Source organism: Rhopilema esculentum, chromosome 19 (assembly GCF_057945365.1).
Source record: "Rhopilema esculentum isolate cy_ngs chromosome 19, ASM5794536v1, whole genome shotgun sequence".
Classification (NCBI taxonomy): domain Eukaryota; kingdom Metazoa; phylum Cnidaria; class Scyphozoa; order Rhizostomeae; family Rhizostomatidae; genus Rhopilema; species Rhopilema esculentum.
This window is the reverse complement of record NC_142833.1, coordinates 8,268,383-8,293,270: the sequence shown is the minus strand read 5'-3', so window position 1 is coordinate 8,293,270 and position 24,888 is coordinate 8,268,383. Positions and strand designations below refer to the sequence as shown.

Sequence of the window (24,888 nt, the reverse complement as noted above, 5' to 3'; positions counted from 1 at the left end):
TTGCTCAAAAGTGTTATCATGAAAGCAATTTGGATAAAATAGAAACCGTCTTATTTGCCTGTCAACCAGTTGGTAGTAATCATGCTCTCTAATATCTTAATCGTCCAGAAATTATTACGGTGTCCAGTTTCCAGAAATCAAGCAGTATCCATAGATGGTTACCGTTCCAGGGCTGGAGCTAAAGGAAGGTTATTTAACGGTGCAGTAGTTTTAAGGGAGGTCATTGCATAACTTGACAAGAGTATGAATAGTGAAAGGAATTTAAATTTGAGCTTGGTTTTATCGTTTTTACTTGGCAAGGTGGAAATGCCAAGCCATAGGTCATTTTACTTGAATTCAATTATAAAGAAACTGCCATTAAAAAAGAGAAATTTGTGGATGGCAACTGGGCAAAATCCAGATGAAGGTTGTGGTGTTTTCTGAACTTGATGTGAAAGTATTCATAATATTCGTGTTAAGAGTTGTTGTTCGGGAGACATCCAGTCTCACTTTACTAATCTTCCGATTTACATGAAGTAATATACAGAGGGTTATAATGATATGTATCATTACAGTATAAAGCATTGAAAACAGGTATTCTTGAATGAACCCAAGCTGGATCATCCTTTTGTCTCTATACCTTACTTCCAAAGACACTGAGGATTTTGAATGCGATGCCTTAGCTTTTATACTTTGAAGAAAATAAAGCTATTTGTTAATATGCATAATTCATTCTTTCAGATGCGTATATTTCTCTCTAAACTCTCAAAATTAAATGTTGGGATATTGAATGTTTGCAATGTTTTTAATGAAATTGATTTCATAATAGTTTTGAAATTGTTTCAGCGGTGCATGATTTTTGAGCAGCTTCTAGTCGGCCTGGAAATGGTTATATTTGTCTTGGACTTTGTAAGTTTTCGATGATCTTCAATTTGTGTAAACATATTTGATATATTGTTATCTGATAAAAAATTCCGCCTTGGTTTTTTTAAATCAGTAGTATTGAAAGTGCAAATTAATTACTAAATCGGCAAAATTATCAAAGATTTTCGTAGTCAAGACTATTTTTTTGCATCTGCGAATATTTAGCAATTCTGCATCAGCAGATTGAAGTTGAATCCACGTGGAAATTGCAGTGCCAAATAAGCTTTTGATCCGGAATGCAGAAATTTTTTATCCAAGTTTATCTTAAAAACAGCTTTTTCCGTCACAAGAAACAAATAAGATTTCTCATATTTTCATCATAAATGTGAAGAAGAATGTAAACGTTTCCTGTTGTTTTTAGCTCATTTTTGATGAGTAAAAAGTTAAGTAGTGAGGTTAAATCGCTTTGGCTTAGGAGCTGTGAACAAAACATGAGATATTTGAAGATTTTTCAAAATTTAATTAAGGAACGTGCTTTGGTGTTTTGAGCAGGACTGTTGTTCTAAGTTGCATCCCCGAGTTTCTTGCTTAATGCAATCATCAGGCAATAATCAAAGAAGATCATCGTACATTATTTTCTCCATTTATTAATTCAACTTGCGACTTTAAGTAAGATATGGAAAGCTTGTTAGCATAAATGCTCATTTTATTAATAATGAAATTGTTCAAAGCTCATTTTGCCATTAATTATTTTTAACCTTTTTAGCAAATTTTTGATAAAGGTATTACATGTAATTTTAAAACCTAAGTAAAAAAATTATGACTTCAACGGAATAACAGGCATGAGGCTATTTATTTGATGCTAAACGAAAATTTCCTTCTGTTTTATCATTGAATTTGCATTATATACTGCATTAACTAGATTTTGCAGGCTAAATCTTTTTAATCTTGTTGCTTAAAAAGTAAGGTATAATTTGGTCATTTTATGTTCTGTGGTTTATTGTAATAAGATAGACTCCATAATTTGTAAATCTACTAGCTGACGCTGGAGATATTTTCCTGTTTCTGTTGACGTCATTGATTTTTTTCAGAATTCGCCGCTTAGCAGCTTTTCTCGTGAGCCGTTATTCAAACCTCATGAGTTTTATGCCGCCAAGAGAAATTCTAAGGGCACCGAGCAGTCGTTTGCTGTGCCTGTTGGCGCACAACCATTGCAGGTCTCAAGTGGAACTCAGACACCGCCAGATGTCACTATAAGCGATGAAACAGACGGTGTCAATGCGCGGTCGACTCCTGACTTATTGCGTCAGGCAACAAATGCCCAGCCCTCAGGCAGCTCTGCCGTACACGCACACCGTAATCCTTATGATGACGATATCGTTACTCATCTGCGCTCACGTAAACGAGGCGACAGTGCAAAGAGGAAACCAAAAGTCAGGCTTGAAAGCGAGGATAGCGTTAGTGGGACATTTTCAAATGAGCTCGAGGATGACAATTATATTCCAGAGGTAATTTGAGGCTATGCTTCACGAATCTCATTCAGCTATCAAGCAGCGTCTCGCCATTTCCCTTCATTCAGCTATCAAGCAGCGTCTCGTCATTTCCCTTTCGAAACTTCATTTGCTTGCTCTCACTGTATATTTCATTTCATTCCCAAATATTTATGCAAGGTGACCCTCCAGATCTTATGTCCTTTTTCAGGGAGTCATGCTAAAAACTTACGATATTAAAATTAAATTATTGTTGATATACTAGATTGAATTATAAAAATTTTGATAACAGTTTTCTAAACATTTAAAAAATGCTTAATAGTACGAAAAATAAGTAATACATCCTAAGTAAAGCATGCCTTAGATTTTCTTTTATAAATGAGCTAAAAATCCTGGAAGATTTTGTTCTGCTAGGCAATCGCTGCTCCTCTGTAGATGATAAGGCTTTGCCGAAGCAGCTTACATTTCATGCTAGTCGAATAAAATCAAAATTCATGATACGTTTAAGAAAGAAGAATCTCGGAGTTTGGAGGTTTCCATGACTGAATTGACTCACTGAATATATTTTTCACCTTAGCCTGGCATTGTTTACATCTAGTCTTGTTGTGTAAACTCAACATTGAATGTTTCTGATAACGCCAAAGCTAATTCATTCCTTGTGTAAATGACCGAAAACTTGATAAATCCCAAATTTTTCTTGTTCACAATGCAACCTTTTCCTCGCTGCCATAAAGTTTTCTCTTAACACTCATTGATCTGGATGTCTCTTGATCTCCCTTCTTTTCACCCCAGCTTCTTCCTGCCGGGAACGCCTTTTCCTAGAAGAATTCTCAGGGCTACGCCTTTTTACTGTTACATATAAGCATTTTTGCGAGCTATCCTCAAAGTAGATCTTCTGATTTTATACTAAAACGACATTTTATCGGTAATGCAACTACGTAAAAAATATATCTTGCATTTTATCTCTACTCAAAGCAGGGCCGCATTTACATCTGTTGGGGCCCTGGGTCCAAAGTTGATTAGGGCCCCCAAAAAAATTATGTCACATAAATTTTTCTTGGCTGAACATAATCAAAACGAACCAATTCAAACACAAGATTGAAATCAAGAGCACGTTAAAGGCTTTTCAAAATCTTGCTAGGGGCCCCCTAAATCTAAGAATTGTAGGCCCCAGTTGGCCCATATGTAAATGCGTCACTGACTCAAAGCGCTCAAAAGACAAACCCTTCTCCAGAGTCATTTAGAGGACTGGCTGTCTGTTTTTATCATTTTCGCAGAGTGAAACTGTTCAGAAAAGAGCTGTTTGCTTCTTTCTAGGTTTGTTTTAAGTGCTTCCTTTTGATGCTCATTCACTCGAAGGGCTTGGAGTGAACCTTTGTTATGACGTCATTGTGGCCTTTTCCTTGATCATTTTGCAACTAAATCTTTGTCAATAAGATACGCTTGAAATTGAAAATTCTTGTGTCATGAGAGCCGCCAACCTCTGAAAATCGTTCTTTTGATTCAATATTTGAATTCATGCTTGGAAAAGGAACTCGAAAGTATGTAAACCTGTAGAATTGCTCTCGAAATTGCCTTCTGTCTAGCGAAAGGCTGAGGGATTTGATTAGGGAAAAGTGGAAGTTGTGATGACAGATATTTTGCAGGCAGAAGCAGCTGTACAATCAAATTGTTTGTGGGGAATTAACACGAGTAAATACAAATATCACATTCGTTTGGTATTGCTCGATTTCTTATTAATGTTTCTGTTTAAGCCATAAACCGGAACAAGGAACTCTGTATCCCTCCTCATCTATAAGGATAACTATGTTTATTCAGCCAATTTATGATTTTATTTTTTGTGTATGCCTCAATTTGGAGGAAAGAAATTTAGCTACACGATTCCTGCAGATGCGAGCCCAGTTTTAAAGATGATTGTTGGAATACTCCAACATCTAAGCCACTTTGGGTGGGCACGCCCTAAAAGTTTAGCATCTTTGGGTTTATTTCTACTCTTCAAGTCGTCGTTAACCATATCTGCTAAAATCTGATACCTGTGATTTATCTGGAGTCTGTTTGCAAGCACATTTTCTGGGATGTTCTTTACATTCTGTGGTCATAAACGTCTTCTGTGATCAAAAACGTCTTGCTTTCTTACTATGTCACTTGCCACAGACAATCGCAACACATAACTTATCTCAAGAATGTTTCTGTTGTATTTGCATTTTTTTGAGCTCGATGGGAATTTAGGAATATAACTCATCGTGTAATTTGTGCACTAAGACTTGCGTATTTTATAAAGAAAGTATCCTCTTTGGGTATTGATGGGATATTGAAGGCATATTGAATGCATCTTGCTTTCCTTTTTCTAACTTGCTTGAGTCGTATTCTTTTGTCGTGGAAGACTATAATGCTTCCATTCCGATATGCATGTGGCAAGATATAAGCCGGGCGAACTAAATAATTCAAATAATATTAAAATCATTCAGTTGAACCTAAGTTTCCCTTGTCAAACTACAGCTTACTGGCATTTGAAACGTGGACATGCAAACCGCTCCGATTGACAAGTTAAAGAAAATTTTGATATGAATTTAAACTATGTTGCCTTTAACTTCAGTTTCCCCTTCAGTCTTTTCTAGGGGTCACCCCGAGTACTGTGTTACTGAGAATTTATTGATGCAAAATCTAGAATTGAATTTTAAGAAATTAAGCTTTAAAAATACTGACTGTCCTGTTGCTAGAAAAGATATAATGCACAGAATTCTGTGACACTTAATTGATCTACATGCTTGCTCTTTCTTTCATTCGACTTATTTTATTATTTATCTCATTATCACTAGGTTAAATTGCAACTGTTAGGGCTTTAAAGTACTGGCTATCACAAAACCTGTTCAGCGTTATATTTGTCACATTTTTCCGAGCGTTTTCATGTTGTTGTAAAATTGACTCAATACCGTAGCTGAAATGCTAATTTGTTTAGTTTCAGGACTCATTCCCAATCAAAGTCATTGTCCCGGATAAACCTAGAGAATTTAGCAGCAATGGTAACAATGGCGAGTTTCTAGACGAGGTAGAGGTGAGTGTTCCTGAATGTAACTATTTTTTCAGGACAAGTTGATTAATACTTTTTGCCATCCACATTTTGCCAGTTGATGTTTCTGTCAATTTTCATTGTTGTCAATTGTTAAATATTTTTACATTTATCTAGTAGTCATTTGGTCTGCAAAATAACAGTGTCGAGTTTCTCTGATGCATAAGTATAGGAAGTTTTGCGAAAAGAAGGTACGTGTAAGCAAAAAGGACCCTATTGTAAGCAAGTAAATTGGGTATTTACTCTTGTTTCTGAATAATGGGGGGGGGGCACTTGCCGTCTGTGTCCTTGGGTTCTTTGTCTATTATCTATGCTTTTAAGTCAACTAGAGTTCTAATGCATTACCTGGAAGTTTAACTTGTCCTTTTACAGAACGAAATACAAAGTGTGTAGCTATTGGTAGAGATACTTTATTGCATCTCAGAATTATTTGGTTGCAATTATTCGTTGGTAGTGTTCTTGTTTTGTTCCAGTGCCAGTTCAATTTTTGTTTTATGTTTGATGTTTAGAGCTTTTCAGATGGATTGGACATTTTTACTTTTTTTGATCATTCGTTTTTTCGGTAAACAATGTTTTTAGAAGTGTTTTGTAGTTCATGTTTGTTGAATGGGATCTGTTTCCAGAATGTTTATGTTTCAAGTTCCCTGCTTTGGGAGTTTCATTTTCGTTTCGTGGCTATGCAAAATCACTTGTTTCATTTATATGTTCGTTTTTCCTTTATTTTTGCTCTTGTGAAAGCATATATTCCCTAATCTTTGAGACTTGTGTTTATTTTTATCTATTTAATTGTCTTTTTCTAACGTTTAGTGTTTATGAAGAAAAATGTGTTTGGGAATGAGATTCAGCATATCTTAATTAATTTTTTTTAGGACGAGGACGTCTATGAGAAGTTTTTACTTGGTTTGGATATACAGGCAGAAAACAAGGAGGAAAACGATAAGCGTAAGAATCTCATTGGCTCATAGTTGATTTACCCGGACATGATTGGTTGCTTGCTGCTTAGCAACACCAGTATGTCATATAATCGACTTACCGTATTTCTTTGCTTGTTTGCCGCGGCTTATAATATATTCGGCGGGTTTACAATGAAGAGCACCGCGTCTTTTTTCCTACTGAGAATTTCCCTATGTTTTTTTCATTTCGAATTAAAATTTCGCCAATGTCATCACAATGAACGATCCAGCTAGGATTTCCTGCGTTGGTTAGTGTGGAGCTAAACTAGTGAGGCAGTTGATGATGAGAATAAGAAAGAATAACATAACAACTTTGACAATGATAAGTTTGGCGATAAGGGAGAAATCTTTTCGAATCCTAAAGATTATAGATTATCGATTTTGGAATGCATTGTCTGAATCTGCTCTTTAGATATTAAACTTTCGATTTATATTCTGACGCTGAAGTGGTTTAGAATTGAATTTTTTTGGGCGGCCAATAAACAACGGCGGCTTACAATCAAAGAAATATGGTATGAATATAGTAAATAGGCCATTGAAATCATTTTGTGCTAACTACTTGCTATTGAACAATTGCTGTCAGACGTGAATATTCTTTTTTACAGCTGCTGCTTACAGTTGATATTATATTTCATGATAATTTTTATATAAAACGCACAAAAGTAGATACTCAACGTATAAGGGTATTTGGTGAGCAGTCCGGCTGGTTTTCTGAAAAAGCTGTATTTGAATGGGTCTTTGTGGATTGGTGATTCTGAAAATAATATCTGAGAAAGGGATAGACTAAGGATTGTGACTGTTCTTGGCCGGTTTCGTGTTTAGTCTCATTTCGGTCTGTACATTTGCATATGTTGACAGAATTGACGAGAAAATGGGATGTGTAAAAGCTTACATTAAGCTGAGTGGATAATTTCTTATAAATAAAGTGGAACGGTTTAGTTAAGCCTTGTTTTTAATTAAGTGTGAATCCGATTGTTATTCTCTTGCTTGAAAATACCCTGAATATAAACTTCAAGGTATATACAGTTATGTTTCCCACCCCTTTCACTTTTTCATACCTTTATTAATATTATCACGTTCAGAATTTTTTACTCACACCTTTATACTGCTGATTTTTTCTGGGTCCACTATCACGAGAAACTTCAATACTTTTACCAATATCCTAAGATGCTCGTTGTTTTTGCCATGGGTATCTTCTCCTTGTAATATCCCTCAGTGACGTTTTTGTAGTTTAAAAGAACTAAAATTCCCACGATAAATGCAAGACAGAGGAAACTAAAAACTTTTTTGGTGGTCATTAGTAATTAGCGGATGAATGAAACATACCGAATAGGCTTTTTAACTTCCTTTTCTCACGATACAAACGGGATTGTACAACCTCATCCAAAAATTCTAGAAATTGGAATATTAATGACTGACATTTCTAATGACGTTAGAAAAACAAATGTTTAGATTCTTTGTTTCTCAGAAGGAGGACTGACTTCGAATTGCACGCAGGCTAATAAAATGCCACAAAACCTCTAGACTGAAGTTTGGCAATTTGATCCAGCATCAGAAAATTATTAATAAAAGTATAATATTTCATGCTCAATTTGTCTTTAAGCAAGTCTTAAACTGGTGTAAATCGCCAAATCTGCCTATATTGTGACACCGACTGTACAGAGAGTGCGGTTTAAAGATCTTATATATTGCTAAAATGCTGTTGTGGGCTGAAGCTGAAACATTTAGTGTTGTTGCTATTTGCTGCTGCTGCTGTGCCGTACGCTGCTGTTTTTTGAAGGAAATACTTTAAATTTTCATCGGTCCCGATCGAAATTTTGTTTTTCTTGTCTTGTTTCTGCCACGCTTTTGAATCCCAACTATGTAGACTTTGTAAAGAAACGCTGGACTAGGTGGCGTTATTTTAGCGCGAGTACCCGCAGAATTACATATTTTGTTATAGTCTTTATGAAGCAGTTGATTGCTATGTTATATTTACCGTTTTTGCAATCAGTACTCTCACTGCACTGAGACAAATTGAAATGATAGTCAATGATAATCACCTAGTTTGCCGCGTGTAGTAGCAAAAGGTCTAGTTATACTTCAAGCTGCACGAATTGCATCACGGGTTTACTCTAGAATCAAAGGAAACGCTCTCAAACACGACAGGAATCTTTCCTTTCACCAAGCGTTATGGCACATTTCCAGTTGTTCTTACTGAAGTTTCATAAAACCATGTTCTGTAATAGTGCTTTTAAGGCAAAGTTATGCTGTACATTCAAGCGTTTTTTGGTTAAAAACGAATGTTTATTGTAATTGTATGCAAACTTCTTAGAGAAAAATTCAAGCTCTATTTTTCAGTTTTTTCAAGAAATTGCCATCGGCCTTGAATAGCCGAAGGTCGTGATAAATTGCATTATAAATGGGATTTGAGTTTAGACTGACATTGATGCCTGCTTTCTTCTTTGGCAAAAAAGATGCTAGCTAGGGTTTTCAAAAGCAAATGCGCTCTGAGGATCAAGTAAATAATGGAAAATTTACTATTTTATGGTATTGTATGCTACAACTCTTCTAACAGCAACCCAAGGACTAAGTCTGGACCAAGAAATATCAAGCTCCAACGCGGATACAATGGCCGCTGACCCTAGGGTACTGTCACCGGAGCTTCATAACACACATGATATGGATTCCAAGCCAGCAGATTCAAGCTATGCTGAATATCAAGCCGATGTCACTCTTCCTTCCAGTGTCAATTCTGAAGGCAAGCTTAGACAGTTCCCTTTTAGGCATATTGAGTTTTTTCTTTAGGCTCGCGGCACTGATTGGTCAACTATACCGGTCTTGTGCTTGCGCTTTTCTGATGGCCTTTTTTCGATCCACAACTGGGTATATATTTTTCATCGTGTTCTTCCGGAACTTTATTCTGAAGTTTTATGCTCTGAGGAGTGCCAGACGAAAAAGCTTTTAGTATGTTGCAAAATGTTTGTTTTTTTTCAAAAGCCATTTCCTATTGAGTTAATTAACACGCATAGAAGATTTGATTTTAGTATCCTGTAACATCCATTTGACTCTTTTTTGCTTTTCTGGTTTTTTCACACTGTTTCCTTGCTATAAAAATACTTTTTGTTGCATTTGTACGAGTTCATTGTTTTAGTTTCATCAATTTGAGAGTTAAAGAAAACCTCATAACTTTAAAAACCAAAACGAAAAATAACTCTTCTAAATTGATCACATTATTTCAGAGCCAATTTACAAAACAATTGCTAAATTATTTTCAAAAAGGAATATAGATTGCGATTCGTTACCTTTCTAGTTTTAGAGTTATTTGTGATTTCCTCAGTAAATAGGGGACCGTTTTGTAGGATTAAACGATTCAAATTTTAAATTTTCAGATGCCTATCGCATAACCTATGTGAGCAATGAGGATTTCGACGACAATGTGGATAATTTACGTCAATCAAGAAATAAAGAGCGATCTCTCAGCCTAGATTCCTTCGATAGGTTTTGCAGAAGTGGCTCTACCAATAAAGACGACCGTGACAAGTCCAGAGGTGCATATGATGAGGACGACGAGGACGATGACGAATTTGTTAGGAGAGAGCTTGCTAGGCCATCACCACCAGCTGATGCTGTCACGGGTAACTTGCTACCATAATTTTTTTATATAACATGTTAGTTATAATGTTTTTGTTACGATCCTACCAAGTGTTAAGAACAGAAAAAACCACCTTAACCTGAGCCAGAGGTTGGAAACAGATTCTAAATTTGAATTTTTGCAACACAGAATGCCATAAAAGATCTTGATTCTGAAACGAAGCACGCCATGTTAAGTTTCTTTTAGAAGGCAATCAGTTTATTGGTAGATAGATGAGCAAAGTAGCTTGAATTTTTTCAAACCGTCATGGACATCTCTTGGCATCACTAAAATTCTTGCCAAAAGTTCCTAAGCTGTTTAGTCAATTTTCAGTCTATTCTCATTTTACGTCTATATAAAAAGCCAAGTTACCCCTTTCCTCCCTAAAACAAAGTTGGAAAAGCACCTCAGCCACCATAGTTTCTAATATACAGAATACCTACTATGGAAGTGTATTTCTTTGAAGAAAAATCCAACATTGTTTGAAATGGGAGAGGGGAACAGCTAATTTAAATGACATTAATGTTGTTGATCTTAGAAGATTTTCGGCAAGAGTTGTAGCTTTGGTGTACATGCTGTAGAAGACAGGCATATGATGTAGCAAAAATGATCATAAATAATAAGAAAGTGAATAATAAGAATTGGCATGAAAAATTAACTTCTTAGAGTCTAGTTAAGGCTCAAAGATCTAACAGTCTAATACATTAGCTATTGAAACAAGCATATTTTAGCACATTGCAAGGAATAATTTTTACGATGCATGATGACAAAACAGTCTTTTCAGCCTTGCTATCTTTCATCGAAAATTAATAGTTTGCACAAACTTAGTGAAAAGGTCACTTTTTCAGTTTAACTGTTCATCAATTCTACATAACTCGTTTGAGAGTTAAACTGGAAAGCTGTTTATGTTACTTCTTTCATGTATTTACTCGCTTATGCATGCATGCAGCCTACGCAAATGCAAATAAAACAAGCATAAAACAGTACAAAATAACTGTTATGTTGAGTTTACAGCTAATTTTTTATCGTCATTTTGCGAAAACTGGAATCCAAAATGGCAAAACTGCACCAATTATCGAAAAACACATGTTTTATCCACAATTCAGGTTTCCATATCGCTATTGGAAATAAACTTTTGCAATTATGGTAGCTATTTTATAAATAATTAAACGACCTGTTTTCCACATTTATGTATTTTCCCAATCAAAGTCTGTTTTTTCCAAATTTTTGTGAATATGAAATATGTTTAGCTAAATACTAAAAGCGGTGAATCTGTCTTTTCTCACAAGTGATTTTACAGAAACCCATAGATGTGCAAAAACGTACGTATTCGCCTTTAATGCCAAAAGAAGTGTTTGTGAAGCCCAACACTTGTGCGGCTTAGCAGCAAAACAATTTTCTTTAGAGCTCAGAAGCCTTATGAATTAAGTACATTTATTTTTTCGAAAAGAGTTAAAATTCGCACTGATATATTGTTGCTCTGCTTCCATGATTTAAATAAACATTTATAAGACTTAAGAATACTCAGTTCTCTCACAAACCAAGCATCCAAGCCAAGCGTTTTCACGGTCATTTATCTGTGGAAATCATCGCTCGCAGCTTGCCTAGATTGTGTGGGATACATTTGATCACTCGATGGAATTATATCGATAGATTTTAGTAGACTTCCTTGCTGGCATAGCCTCGAAGTAGGCAAAAACTGGAATTAGAAACAACATGACGTAAAACGACTAGTAAAATCGTAGAACTTCTGTTGATGTTTTTTTGGGGCTAGCTATATGAATGATGAATGTGTCTTATTCGTTGACTTCCTTTTTTGACTGCATTTGTTTTGATTGCCCACCTCTCTTGACAAATAAAGATTTCATTGGAAGGTACAAGTATTTGGTCAACAGTGCCAATTTGTGTACACAGCTGGAAGCTTTATTTCAGTTCTGTAGATTTTCCAGACACCCATCCGAGGATTTTAATTGGATTTCCATTTGAAATCGAATTAAGCAATACTGCTATAGCTTTGTAAATCTTGTTAATGTAAGTTGTACCGTTGAGGCTCCGGTTGTTTGTTAAACATTTACAATACCTAAACCTTTTGATTTTCAAGGAGCATTTAAGGCTGATCGTTCAAAAAGCTTGTGGCAACTGCTTAGTCATGACAGATCTAAACAACTATCCACCTCCCCCCTTCCCTATCCCTCCCATTACCCTCCTTGATAAAATGCTGGATGCTTTATTTGCGCAACTTAAATCCGTCCTGTTCCACACAATAAATTTTGTTCGGAATATATGCCCTACATTTGGAAATTTTGATCATGTCGTTACGTGCTCAGCTCTGTCACTTTTTGTCAATACTAAACTGGACAACTCCAGAGTGGAGGCGAGGGTCTCACATACTACCAGCAAAAAGAACTGGTCGATTGACGACAGAATTATAAAAATAAATCGCACCCCACGCTGGGCGCCAAATATATCTTTAAAGATAACAAGTCTTGGTGTAGCTTTATGTTATGTGATCCTTTCATCCACTCTTGTGTACAAACGTTTGCCCAGATTTCGAATCTCCACATAAAGGTTGCTTATATACTATATAGGCTTAAATTTAAGAAATTCTTGTGTGACTTGGGGTTATGATGTAGTTATGATGTAGTTATATCTTTAGTTATGATGCTTTTTGCATTCACCGTTTTTATTCCTGCTACTTTATGATCCATCACTACAAACATTTATTTATGAAATGAAGAAATTTGAAAAGACCTCATACAGATATTTTTCTTCCAGATGACTCCTTTCATACCGCAAGAAGCCTAGAATTATCCTCAGATGCGATTGGCACGTCACCGATGAGTGAACAGTTACCGAAAGACAGCGTCGATAAAGTACTTACCGCGCGATATGATACCACTGCAGGTAAATTGCCACTTGAAACTCAGCCTTTGACGTTTATTCTTTCATTTTTCTTGAGAACCCCTTCCTTGCCTAAAGCTGAATTGCATCAGACCCAGAAATCATTTATTCAAAACGCCTTTAATTCTTTTTATTACTTCATTTGATTAAACGTCTTTCTTTTCGTCTGCCGAATGATTAATGGAATTTGCTGACACAAATCGTATTTGGAGGAAAGGAGACACTTCCGCATAGACCCTCATTCATTGCATCCCTTTGAGAACATACACATATTAACTTTAAGCGCTGAAGCTTTTAGACTTTGAAAGCATTATTAAATTTTTGAATTCTTTTTGATCGCTTGTAAAAACACCCTGTATTATAAATACAATAGCTACAGCTTTCTTTCTTGATTTCATGAAGTCATCGAACGTAGAGGCCTGCCAGGCGATTGCTCGGCTGGTAATAAGGCACACCCACAGGTCTTTGTGTCACGTAATAGTCTGTGCAGTGGTACTTCTGCAACTAAGCAACAAACACAAACAAGCACAGCGTCGTTGAATGCAATTTTGAATCAAACTTTTTCTGTCCACACAATAGTGGTTTTTTCATGTTGACGTAGATAGAAAAAGCCACTGTTGTGTAGACTGAAGGAGTTCGTTTTCACCTTAGGACTCCATTGGTAACATTCTCAATAATCAAGCGGCACTGATTGGGCAGCCTCAACAGTCGTGTGCTCGCGCTTCTGATGGGCTTTTTTCTATCCACAACCCTATATACATATTTCCTAGCGTAAATTTTTCTATTAATGTTCTGGCGTTTCATATTCTCCGGAGAGTGTCATACAAGAAGCTTTGTTAACGTGTTTCAAAACGTTTACTTTTTTAAAGCACTTTTGAATGCTGTACCACTAAAAGATTTTTGCAAATATAAATTTTTTACAACCCGGAGTAAAGAACGGCCGATAACAGCCGTTTATGGAATATCCAGGTGTAGATCGAAAATAACTTGAGAGAAATTATTGCGCGTTTAATATGTTAATTTTTGTCCATTCTGCGACCTCCAATCTCTCAGAAAATTGAAAGTCCAAAAGGACGTTTTTTGCGAACCCATTTTCAGTAAGCATCTGCTAAGTTCTATCGAAACTCACTTTTTTGGAGCAAATAATTTGTGCCTCGTGTATTATAATTTTAACGAGACATGAATGAACGTTTTAACAAAATATCCAGCATATCTTTCGTTTTACTTATTTTATTTTTCAAGTTTGCTCATATTTTGCTGATAGATATGTTGAGTTGGAATTATTCTCATTAGAACAACATATCGAATTAGCAATCACATAAACTCATACCGCATCGTAAGCTTAAATTGTTTTCCAAATGTCAAACATTTTTCTTGAGTTGATTAAAAAATCATATCGGATAGTTTTTGATCAAAAACCCACTCTTCTGATGCAGGAATTCTACTCCCAACGCTTCCTAGAAGGCCTAATTTTGCAGACTCTTGTGGAATGTACCGCGACCTCAGGTGAAAAGAGATTTGTGTATTTTTTGGATGCAGCTCCTAAAATTTGAAGCTTTTGCTGCATTTTTATTCGATCAATAGCACATCTCAACGGTGTAGAGTTATATTTCTGTACCACATACTAATTCAATATGCCAAATCAATGCGATAAAAAGGAAACAGTTAACATTGCGTGTTAAAACCTAGTTTTAGATTGCTTCGTCTGAATTATGTTGCTAGACAAAACCATCTAGTTGGGTAATTATCTGGAAAATTTAGTATTCATCATTAGGTACTATTAGGTACTATTTAGTATATAGGAAAACTTGCAACTTGCGTGGTAACAGAGCTCTTTTAGTTGAGCGTTGCTGACACTAATTTTGTTCAAAAAGGCTCTATAAGTCTGAGCTTTATGCAAAATTTCTTTCTAGAGGACATGAATTAGGTACAATACTGATTTCATTTTGTTTTCGTCAAAAATGAATATTCTGTTTATATTCTAGAATTGACAAAAATGTCTTTAGTTTTACTGTCATTGTAAATCTCTGAGTAGAACTTTCACCAGACTACTTTAGTTTCAATTCATAATTCTTTAAATTGACGCAGTGATAGGTGAAGTGATTTCAAATTCATATCCTGGTTGTATTCTAGCATTGACAAAAATGTCTTAGTTCTACTATCTTTGGAAATCTTTGAGAAATCTACAGAGGCTTTTAGAAAGGTATTCTTTCGTAATCTTTATTTTCGCTTTTTGTGCTAAGATATTTAATATCAGATTTCTTCAGCCAGCTTGCAATTTTTTTCTATAGGTTTTTTTCTTTTTTCACTTATCGTTAACCATGTTATTGTCCTTTTTCCTTCCATTACTTGTAGAATTTGCAAATATTGATAATATTTAGTTATATTCAGATAAGCCATTGGTGCAGCAACATTTGAAGGTAGCACAGAAAAGCGAAAGTGTAATAAAGTAATTTTCGTCTTTAGAGTCAAAAAAAGAAGCCAATCAAATTTGCCATTCTCACGTTTATTTGATCCGCCTCATTATAAACAATTTTGGTCTACCTTTTGTTATTATCCAACATTTAAACTCCAAAAAATGTCGTTTGCAAAGTACTTTAATATGCTATGTTTCTGCAAATATATTGACACATAACACTGATCATATCAATCTCCTTTGTCATTCTTTTTTCATAAATCTTTTGTAATTTTTGCCGTTGGTTTTCGTTGCAGATTTTTCAAGTGTACGTTGGGTATCTATTTGGCATTCGAAAGCAGCTTACGTTGTTGATTACAAATATCAATATATATTTGCTGACTCCAACTGGTAATGTATAACAATATCCTCCCGCTAGATCTTACGATACAATTTCTTTGACCGTTCATGCGGACTCTTGACAATCTACTTATAATTGAATCAGAGTTGAGAAAAGGCCTCAAACTTCCCCCGGATAAAATTTTGCTCTATTTCCTCCAAATATTCCTTGTATCCTTTGAATAAAAGTTTCTTAGAAATGGAATTTAAGTGAAATCATCTATGATTTGGTCTTCAAGCTTTGTCAGGAAAAAAAGTTAAGCACAACGGTAAATTCTTTTACTTTATAAACTCTTGTCAAGTTATGTATTGGCCTACCTCAAATATACTACCTCGTTGAATAACCCTCCATCGGCTAACAGCCATAGAACTGTTATGTTTTTTGGACCTAAAACTGGATGTTTTATGTTCAGTAAACTCGACCACTTAGGCTCGTCTTCTATATTGTAATCATTAAGAGAGACATTCTCTATGCTTCAGCATATCAATCTTTGTATAATATCCTAGTTTCTATAATCTTTGTCCTGATTTGCACTGTTTCGCCCTGGGCATTTTTTTAATATTTAGTTAGTAGCTATACATCACCCCCATCATCATCATCATCATCATCATCATCATCATCATCATCATCATCATCATCATCATCATCATAATGTTACTACACTTTGGTGTTGTCAGCCAGCAGTATCTTTTGTCTTGTTTTCCCACCTTTTCTGACCACCATTTATCTCCTATTTATTGTTTCAAGCATTCTGCAACTAATTCTTCTTGGCATTTGTTTTCGCATTTTCTACCTAGTAAAACATCCGCATGATAAAAGACAAAACTCGCCTGAATTTTACTCTGATATTAAAATGAATTGCCTGAGTTAAGTTAAACGGCCGGTTCTATAAATAACCTTCAGTTCACTGCGATTCTTGCACGAGCTTTGAGTCTCGCGTTTTGATTGGATGGTTATAACATCTACATTTGGCAAACCGGAATCGCTTTGAGATCTCAACTTTTAACTCAGGTCATACACTTTAAGTGTTTTTCGACCTGAGCAATGTTGTCTGTAATTTCAAAACAAAATCTAGAAACACTCTTCACTTTTTGCAGAAGCTAAAGATTCTGGTTTCAGTAAGGAACTTTCGATTCCTATTGACAGCGTCAATCGCATTCAGGTGCGTTTAACACTCGCCATTTCTGTTGTCTTTTCTCTCTGTTTTTGACAGAATTTCAAATTTTTCAGTAAATTTTTTTTACTTGGTGTAAGGCAAATTTGAGTACTTTGTAGACGGGTCGATCAGAACGATACTACGTTTGCAAAAAAAGCTCTTTTCTGCAACAATCGTTAATATTTTTTGAAGTTTAAGCCATTTTGCATTTTGCTGAGTAACTTGACATTAATTTAGAAATTATCATCCAACCAGTCATGCTCTTATAATGTTGGCCAAAAAAGTTTTAAATTTTCGAAAGAAGGGATTGAGTTGGACCAATATTTTCGGGTTGCCAAATAGTTCAAAATTCCCAAGAAACTTCATTATTACCTGAAAAAGCATCAGTTGTTTCCAAATCATACTCTCCAAATCATAAATCATACAATGAACTACCCAAAGTTCCGAAAATTTTCATCTTCCTTGGTCACTTGCTCGAAAGGCATGGGAGCTTTCGTTTGATTCTTTCCTCTTAAGGTTATTTTCTGCCTTCTAAGGTATTGCTGGTTGTAGCCTAGCAGCTATTTCGGTTTATGACATGAGCAATTTCTTATGTCGTTTTAGTCTGGAGTCAATATGCAAGATGTTCTTATCACTCACGATGAAGGAAAGTTGCAACTGTGGACTGGCAATGAAATCATTACTAAGTATGTGTAATTTCAAGAGTAGAGTTTGAGAGCGATTATAAATATGATTGGCATGGTTTGGTAAAAATGATATGGGGAAAGGAAGCCATTCTCTAACAAGATTTGACGATTCCGTGCAGATTGTTTTTATTGAATTTTCACTGGTCTCTTACATTTTGTCAAGACTACTATCTTTTTAAGGATTAATTGGCGATTTCTGTTTTTTGTTCGGTGTGGTTATCAAGTTATTTATTGACTTCTATGCTGTTATAAAGCTCCAGAAGATTTGTGGAACATATTTTGAGGAAGCTCATTATCTTGAATAAAGTCAGATTTTGGTTTGCAATTGCATGTTCTGTTTTCAGAAATATTATTCTTGCACTGTCATCGAGTTTAACAGCACAGAACGCAAGAACGGTGTCCGTTGAACAAATGAAAGTTGACTTCCACAGAAACCTGGACCTCAAAATAAAAGACTGGTTACTTTACATTGAGAATGTCGAGGTAAGAAATTAATTTTGTGCTGTTAGTGATGATTCACCAATAAGTAGATGAAACTTATAATGTCGACGGAGCAGCGCTTTTTTATTGATTGCAGAAGACGAAGCTTTAAAATGAGCCAAAATATTGATAATTTAGTGTTCTTTATCTCCAAGTTAAACATTAAAAACATTAACCACTTGAACAGATTTGGTTACTCCTAACCTCAATTTCAATAGCCCCATCTAACTTCAAAAAGTTCTTTGAAGTTATTTGCAGTCTCAATATAGTGGCGAATGGATGACGTCATAAAATGGATTTTAGAATTTGGAACACATTATGAAACACAGAGCACAGTTAAGTGCCTGTAAATAAGCATAATAAGCTAAATCCTTAGCATATTTGCTGAGGTATGGCCAGTAAAAGCTATATTGGTGTATATAATGCTAAGTGGTTGTTGTTGTTTTTATCTGTTTCATAAATCTCGAACCACAGTGATTTGATTGACAAGACACTGAGCTCATGTGTCATATCTTGGCAATTTGGAACAGATTATTTAACTTGTTTTGCATATTTAGAGTTATTTTTAGTGTTCATTCAGGTTTTGTGATCAAACTGAAACATTCTGTGGATAAATTATTATTGCGTCTTCACTTTGCCACTATAAGGGTGCTGGCAAAGTAATTAGTGACGTCATTGTTGTACTCATTGTCTGCATTAGAATGCTTAAGGACAGAAAGGACGTTGAAGCCAATTGATTGTGTTTCTTAACAATGTGTGTATCTTCCTCTTAGGAAAGCGAGCTGCTTCATTTTGCGCTGGTGGACTTCCACTCAATAAGTTCTCAAACGGCAGATGTAAAAGGTGCATTGAACTTTCTCGATTTGGAGAGATTTTATGTATTTTGTATACGATGTTTTTTTGTCATGTTGCCACTTTACTGGTTTTGCTGGATAACGAGTCGTGGATGCTTTTCTGTTAACGAAACTGTGGTACACAGTCTGCGTTTCTATTTAAATCACTATGCTGCGTGATAGTATGTGAAGTGAGTATGTATGTGAATTGTTCATGTAGTAAAGTTTGTTGATAATCTTGTCTTTTTTAAGTTCTCAAATCTGGTCTGTTGCAAAGAAAAACAAGCTATCTTGGTGTAGTTCCACACTGGGAAGCTTCGATTTTTGGACTGAGGTGGGTCGCTCACACTTTACATGAATCCATCGACCCTTATACTTCTGAGTTTCTTTTGCTTTGTCGGTAATAACGTAAATCAGAACATGAAAGAATCCATTGCATTTATCGATTTATCGAATTTTCTACGATGTTTCGAATAGTTTGCAAAATTCCGTTTTTTGATTTCTAGAGGCGCATCTTTGTACGAGTATTACTCCAAGGTGAGTTTTCAACGTTTGATTACATCACATAGAGGTGCCTTTTTATAAACATACGGAAATTTTTAGTCTATCTACTAGCACCTAACCTAACCTCCCCCATCATTTCTGTATAAATATTGCTGTATCATTTCTGTATCTACTGAAGGAACACACAGTGTATCTTTTTTAAACAAGATTCGTTTCTTATCAAAAATACACACCTTTCCTTATAATTTAGGCTTCAAAATGAAACCCATTCTCTAAACCAATGACTGCTAATTGTATTGGCATAGAATCAAATAACACATTCCCTAATCCTTTAACGTTTAAAATCTTCTGACCAAATTCCGACAAAGCTTTATTACTACATCGTAGGGGAATCATGAATTAAAACAAGTTTTTGATCTACGGTTAGTACCTTCCAAGTAATTTCAATGTTTTTCTTCTAGAAAACCTGTTTATTTCATTCTATCATCGATCTATATCATTCGACGTATAGTCTCGCTTGCGAAAGTCCTTTAAACATTTTTGTTCGGGAGACGAAGCCTTAGTCCTTTGTTTTGAAACAATACCGTCTTTAACCAATCAGTGTTGCAGGGTCATAGCTCATGCGCATTGATAACATTCGCACAGCTGTTCTATCTTGGATCACAAAACTCTTGAAATTCTCGCCAGGGCTTCTAATGCGCATATGCAATGACCCTCAAACAGGGGCTCGTGCATGTCTGGAAGACGAGCGTGATTAATTGCCCGAACAAAAACTAAAAACCTGCCCATTCCTCTTTTCCTAAAAATGTTGTTTGTTGTTGTAGAAATAAGTGCGGAGGCTGTGTTAGGACGAAACCATCAGAAAAGGTTCATGGCTTCAAGGTTGGTTTTATGAAACACATAGGTTTGATTGTATTACATGTAAAACCATTAATACTGTCTGGCATGTATATATCGTGTTTTCTAGTGTATGTAACAACACCTGAAATATTCTTTGAATATATTATTATCGATTGTGATTCCGAAAATTAATGGAAATAAATACACCTCAAATGCCGAAATATAGAGAGAAGGGCCACTCCTTAGGGCCACACATTGACTTTGGTGGGAAAATTTGCACTGCTTGTTTCAGCACTGGATAATTTTAAACGTTGAAACTGGATAATTCTTTGTTTTATTCCGATGAATCCCATAAGAATCAAATGTTTCATGTTTGTATGCTAGTTACTTTAAATCATGTCTATACATCTTTATAAATACATGTACAGCTCTGCCTATACGGTGTCGAGCACTTTATGACAGCCCGGTAAACGGTAATTTTCATTATCAATATATCAATATCACACTTGATAACAATTTGCAGTATTTTCACACTTATTTCCAAGGTTCTTAGCACCGATGGCTCAACCCCTCTGCTAGAATTGGCTGCTTCCTCTGAAGAAGATGCTAATGATTGGATTGTAAACATTTGCCAAGTTGTAGCAGATTCGGTATGAGGCTTTACTGGTTTTTCTCTATGATGCTTTACTGGGTTTAGCTATTAAGGTTGTTTGCCAAGGGTCTTTAGTTCCAGACAACCCGTAAAAGCAGCACCAGCCTCAACTGGAGCGCTGGTAGCTTGATCCTTCTATCTGACAATCTTATTGAGTTCCGATTGGGTAAGATAAAGAAATGATGGCTCATTTGATATCGACTAAGTGCTGCAGTAAACAAATATACTGTAAGAAATAGGAATTTTGAGACCAAAGCCTCAACTGTTTAGTTTAGTCGTAATAATATCGTTCGTTATTCATGCTTATATTTGGAATACAACTGCCTTAACCTTATCATTTTCCTGACCAATATCTCCAAAGGCCTTTGTTGTGTTGCTCCCAAAACTCTTACTTTCGTATTGTGAACGATGCCAACCTCTAAGCAAGAAAGGGTTGTCTCGTTCTACATTTTTTCTAGAGTATTTCATCATTTGTCATCTTCCTTTCGATGAACCATTTGATTGTGTTTTTTTGTTGAAAATAAAAGGCAGTTCTATCAACATTTTGTCGAATTTGAATTATGTGAACATTTCTACCATCCTAATAGAGTCTTTTTCGTCAATAGAAGCATGGCCTAGACAGCCAGGTCCGCCCTTTCATTGAAGGTGTTGCTCCTAGAGCTTTGGCTCTCTCGGCTACAAAGGTAAGACATCGTGTAGGCATACAAAAACCTATTTGTAAAATTTTTGAAATTCCTCATTCGATTTAAATATCCTCTCTGACTTGTGGGTAGAGCATGCAGGTTTAACTAAACATTTTTATATTAAAAAGAATTAGTTACCAAAAGTATTTGCCGGGTTCCAATGGTTTTTGTATCAAGTCTTCAATTCAAGAATGTTTTATGAACCAGTGTCTACTCGGGTTTGGACGTTTATTCAGTCTTGAAATCTTTAACATTCAGCAGACGACACCCGGCTTACAACCATTGAATTCATTTGAAGATGCAAGATTAGATGAAAATCGAAGACTGTTTTGCACTGACAGAGTTAAAGTATTTAGATTATTTCAGGCTCTATTGAATTCTGTTATTCCACTCAAAAAACCTTAAATCATTACCTTTAATCAGGTTAAGTTTTTGTTCAACTTAAAAGATCCGGTACAGTAAAAGTGTAAGAAATAGTGTGGTGTATACCCATGAGTAAAAAGGTTGGGTTTATAAAAGGGGCTGTATAGGGCTTGAAAGTATATTTTGAAAGTATATATTACTTCTTGTTTTCGAAATCTGAAACCCATGGACCTAAGCTAATTTCATAAGAAGCGTTGTTTGATGGTTTTTTAACCAAGAGAAACAGACGACTCCTATGGTTTGACATCCTTTGATAAAAACCCAATAAACTTATATTGCCATCTTAAATTCATCTATAGGCAGTATTAGTGCATTTTCCTATTATGGATTCTCTGCTGCTAGTCTGGGAATATATTTTGCATTTTGCAGCTTTTGATGTCTCGTATTTTCTACCTATAGCTGTACATATTCATCGAAAACTCCAGGACAAAGCGACTGCAGTTAATAGATTCTTGCACAATTCAAGATATCCCGCAAATATGTGTTGACAACGAGGATCGTTCGTTCTGTGCCGTGGTATGCTGCGTTGTTTCCTTGAAAGTATTATGTTTCATTGCTTGTTAACTCAATATATAACAATATAAACTTGAAGGTGCTAGCACATTGGTACCCTCATCCTTCAAAATAACCCAAAGACAATTCTTAATTCTTTCAAACGGCATAACTTCATTTGGCAACTATTTTTGTGAGTGTAAGTTTTAGTATATAGATCACAGCACGCTTCTCCCAACTTTCCGAACAATGCAAAAAAGACCTTTTGCCCTTTATATTCAACTCCATATCCAAATGTGACTTTTGTTTTTTCTTTGCTACACAATTACAACAACCTACGAATGTTCCAGACACAATGATATGATTGTATCGGAGTATGTTTTAGCAACAATACCTTCGTGAAGATATGAAAGTTTTAATCAAGTTAAATTTTTTTTGGCTTCTCAGATCATCTGTTTCTCATTCACTACTTTTGATTTATCAAAATATGCTTTCTTATAGTTTATATCCCCTCCATTATTCCATTGTCAGTCAAAATATTAAAAAGTCATTTAGCTCCTATTGACTTGGTACATATGATAGTTATTACATTTTAGTATTGTTTTTCCTTTACTTTAGCAAATTGATGATAGTATAGATAGCTATGTGGAAACATCAAAACGAACCTGGGTGTTGAAATTTCACTCTGAATACGAGCTTGGTAAATTTGAACAAAAAATTTTCGCAGTTTGGCATACATTATACCAGGTGAGTGAATATATGAAATCTCTTGAAAATTACGATATATAGATGTTTTTACCTTCATTCTGTTGCTTGTGGAAACTTGAAATTTGATTTATACGTCCCTTTCATCAGATGGTCTTTTTTTCAAAACTGTTTCACAAAGTCTCATTCAGGTGTCACAACGTCCTTTTGTGAAGTGTAGACTATGTTTGTAATGTATGGTGAAGTATCTTTCATTCTGTTATGCGTTTTCATAATCACGTTTGAATTTTGACAGTTTAATTGTAATGAAGAATCCAGATGCAAATCTTATTTTCATTTTAAAAACATTCGGTCTGATATAGTATGTTTGGTAACTTAATAACTTAACCATGTCACCCTGAATGTCATCAGTCGTTATTGCAGTCGTTATCTTATTAAGTGCCTTGCAGAGTGGCCAATCAAATCTGTTCTGTGCCTGTTCACTGCAAAATATTAAAGGAAGTGTGTCCTTCTATCTATGGTCCGTAGAGTTGTGGTGGTACTTGGTCTAAGCTACTCACGGCACGATTATCTAAGTCAAAACCAATCAAAACACAGAAAGCTGCATTCGTACCAGTATTTCATTAGCAGTTTCGAAAAACCAGCACGCAGTTGCACTCTTTACGGGCACACAGCCTTGAACAGTGTTAACAGTTTCGTAGGATTTCATACAAATGAACTACATTCCATCAAAATAATGAATGAGGTGGATGTGCAGTAATCCTACCTTCATTTTTTATTTTCCATTGAAACCCTTATTGCATTTTTATTAAGAAATTGAATACGATGATCGTCGTCTTTTCCAAGTTGATTTTTACTTTATTCAATGCTGCAATTTTTTCATGTCTAAAGGTTCCACTTCAATTTGTGCTGCTCGCTGACAATGACTTCAAACGCTCTATCAGTGTCTGCCTGGCCACTGCGAAGCACAGCACTGTTTCCTCGATCGATGACAGCGCAGCGTCTGTTGCAGCACTTGCAGAATTTTGAATTGCCAGAATACCACTTAGTTACCACGAATGGCATCAGTTATGACTAATGGCTGGCTGGCTGGCCTGCTAGTGTATGAAGTGTTATCTCGGATACTTTGAGCATTCAGAAGAGCAATGTGATGCACAGATCTAACGTCTATGTGAGTGAACCCGAGGGTTGTCTGACCTGTACGTTGAATAGTAACAAGCTTGACATTGGAACAGCCTTACTTAAATTATATCCTATGAAAGCCGAATGCCTACAAAAAGCAGCTCCTGTTGGAATCCTAAATTTTCTTCCTTTCCTTGCCAAGTAGCTTGTTTGCAGTCATATAAGGTTAACTATGTTGGCCATCTGTGCATGAAAAGGTTTGTATGTCCGAAAAGAAAGATGAAATTTCAAGATTGCAGAGGAATTTTGGTGCTGTTGCGTTGGTCGGTATAATAGAAAAATAAAACGAATTGGTAGAGTTAAGCTGTATCAGTATCAGTTGTAGCAAATACTTGTTTATTTTATGACTTTATGAGTCAGTCTTTCTTTCCTTCCTCTACACAAGATTTCTATACACCAGTAGTTTAATAGTTTTTGCTGCCATATTTTCTATCATATAAAGACTCTTTTTATACTGTGCTAGATAGATTTCATCCGCATAAGACTTGTTTGAATGGCCTTGTATATGCGGTGCCAGATAAATTATATCCATGCCACCATGCAACCCCCCCTCCCCCCGTTTATCTTCTTCCGGATAAGTGACTTAT

The 24,888-nt window shown here is 35.6% G+C and overlaps 1 protein-coding gene across 3 annotated transcripts in view; it reads left to right on the top strand.

Annotated features, from left to right (window-relative positions):
* Window positions 1-24,888, top strand: part of LOC148957985 (pleckstrin homology domain-containing family M member 2-like) — a 29,324-nt gene extending 4,436 nt beyond the window's left edge. Inside the window, exons 6-28 of one of the 3 annotated variants that reach the window (XM_089113984.1) lie at window positions 826-888; window positions 1,935-2,351; window positions 5,293-5,388; window positions 6,273-6,345; window positions 8,914-9,096; window positions 9,728-9,973; window positions 12,745-12,873; window positions 14,307-14,376; window positions 15,004-15,073; window positions 15,583-15,676; window positions 16,763-16,827; window positions 17,425-17,507; window positions 17,852-17,990; window positions 18,761-18,830; window positions 19,073-19,154; window positions 19,327-19,357; window positions 19,712-19,746; window positions 20,149-20,206; window positions 20,710-20,814; window positions 21,422-21,499; window positions 22,322-22,438; window positions 23,033-23,161; window positions 24,011-24,888. In XM_089113984.1, the coding sequence (XP_088970110.1) occupies window positions 826-888; window positions 1,935-2,351; window positions 5,293-5,388; window positions 6,273-6,345; window positions 8,914-9,096; window positions 9,728-9,973; window positions 12,745-12,873; window positions 14,307-14,376; window positions 15,004-15,073; window positions 15,583-15,676; window positions 16,763-16,827; window positions 17,425-17,507; window positions 17,852-17,990; window positions 18,761-18,830; window positions 19,073-19,154; window positions 19,327-19,357; window positions 19,712-19,746; window positions 20,149-20,206; window positions 20,710-20,814; window positions 21,422-21,499; window positions 22,322-22,438; window positions 23,033-23,161; window positions 24,011-24,148 (2,571 nt within the window). In that variant the 3' untranslated portion in view covers window positions 24,149-24,888. The remainder of the gene's footprint in view (window positions 1-825; window positions 889-1,934; window positions 2,352-5,292; window positions 5,389-6,272; window positions 6,346-8,913; window positions 9,097-9,727; window positions 9,974-12,744; window positions 12,874-14,306; window positions 14,377-15,003; window positions 15,074-15,582; window positions 15,677-16,762; window positions 16,828-17,424; window positions 17,508-17,851; window positions 17,991-18,760; window positions 18,831-19,072; window positions 19,155-19,326; window positions 19,358-19,711; window positions 19,747-20,148; window positions 20,207-20,709; window positions 20,815-21,421; window positions 21,500-22,321; window positions 22,439-23,032; window positions 23,162-24,010) is intronic. The other 2 variants (XM_089113983.1, XM_089113985.1) reach the window with 2 other exon arrangements.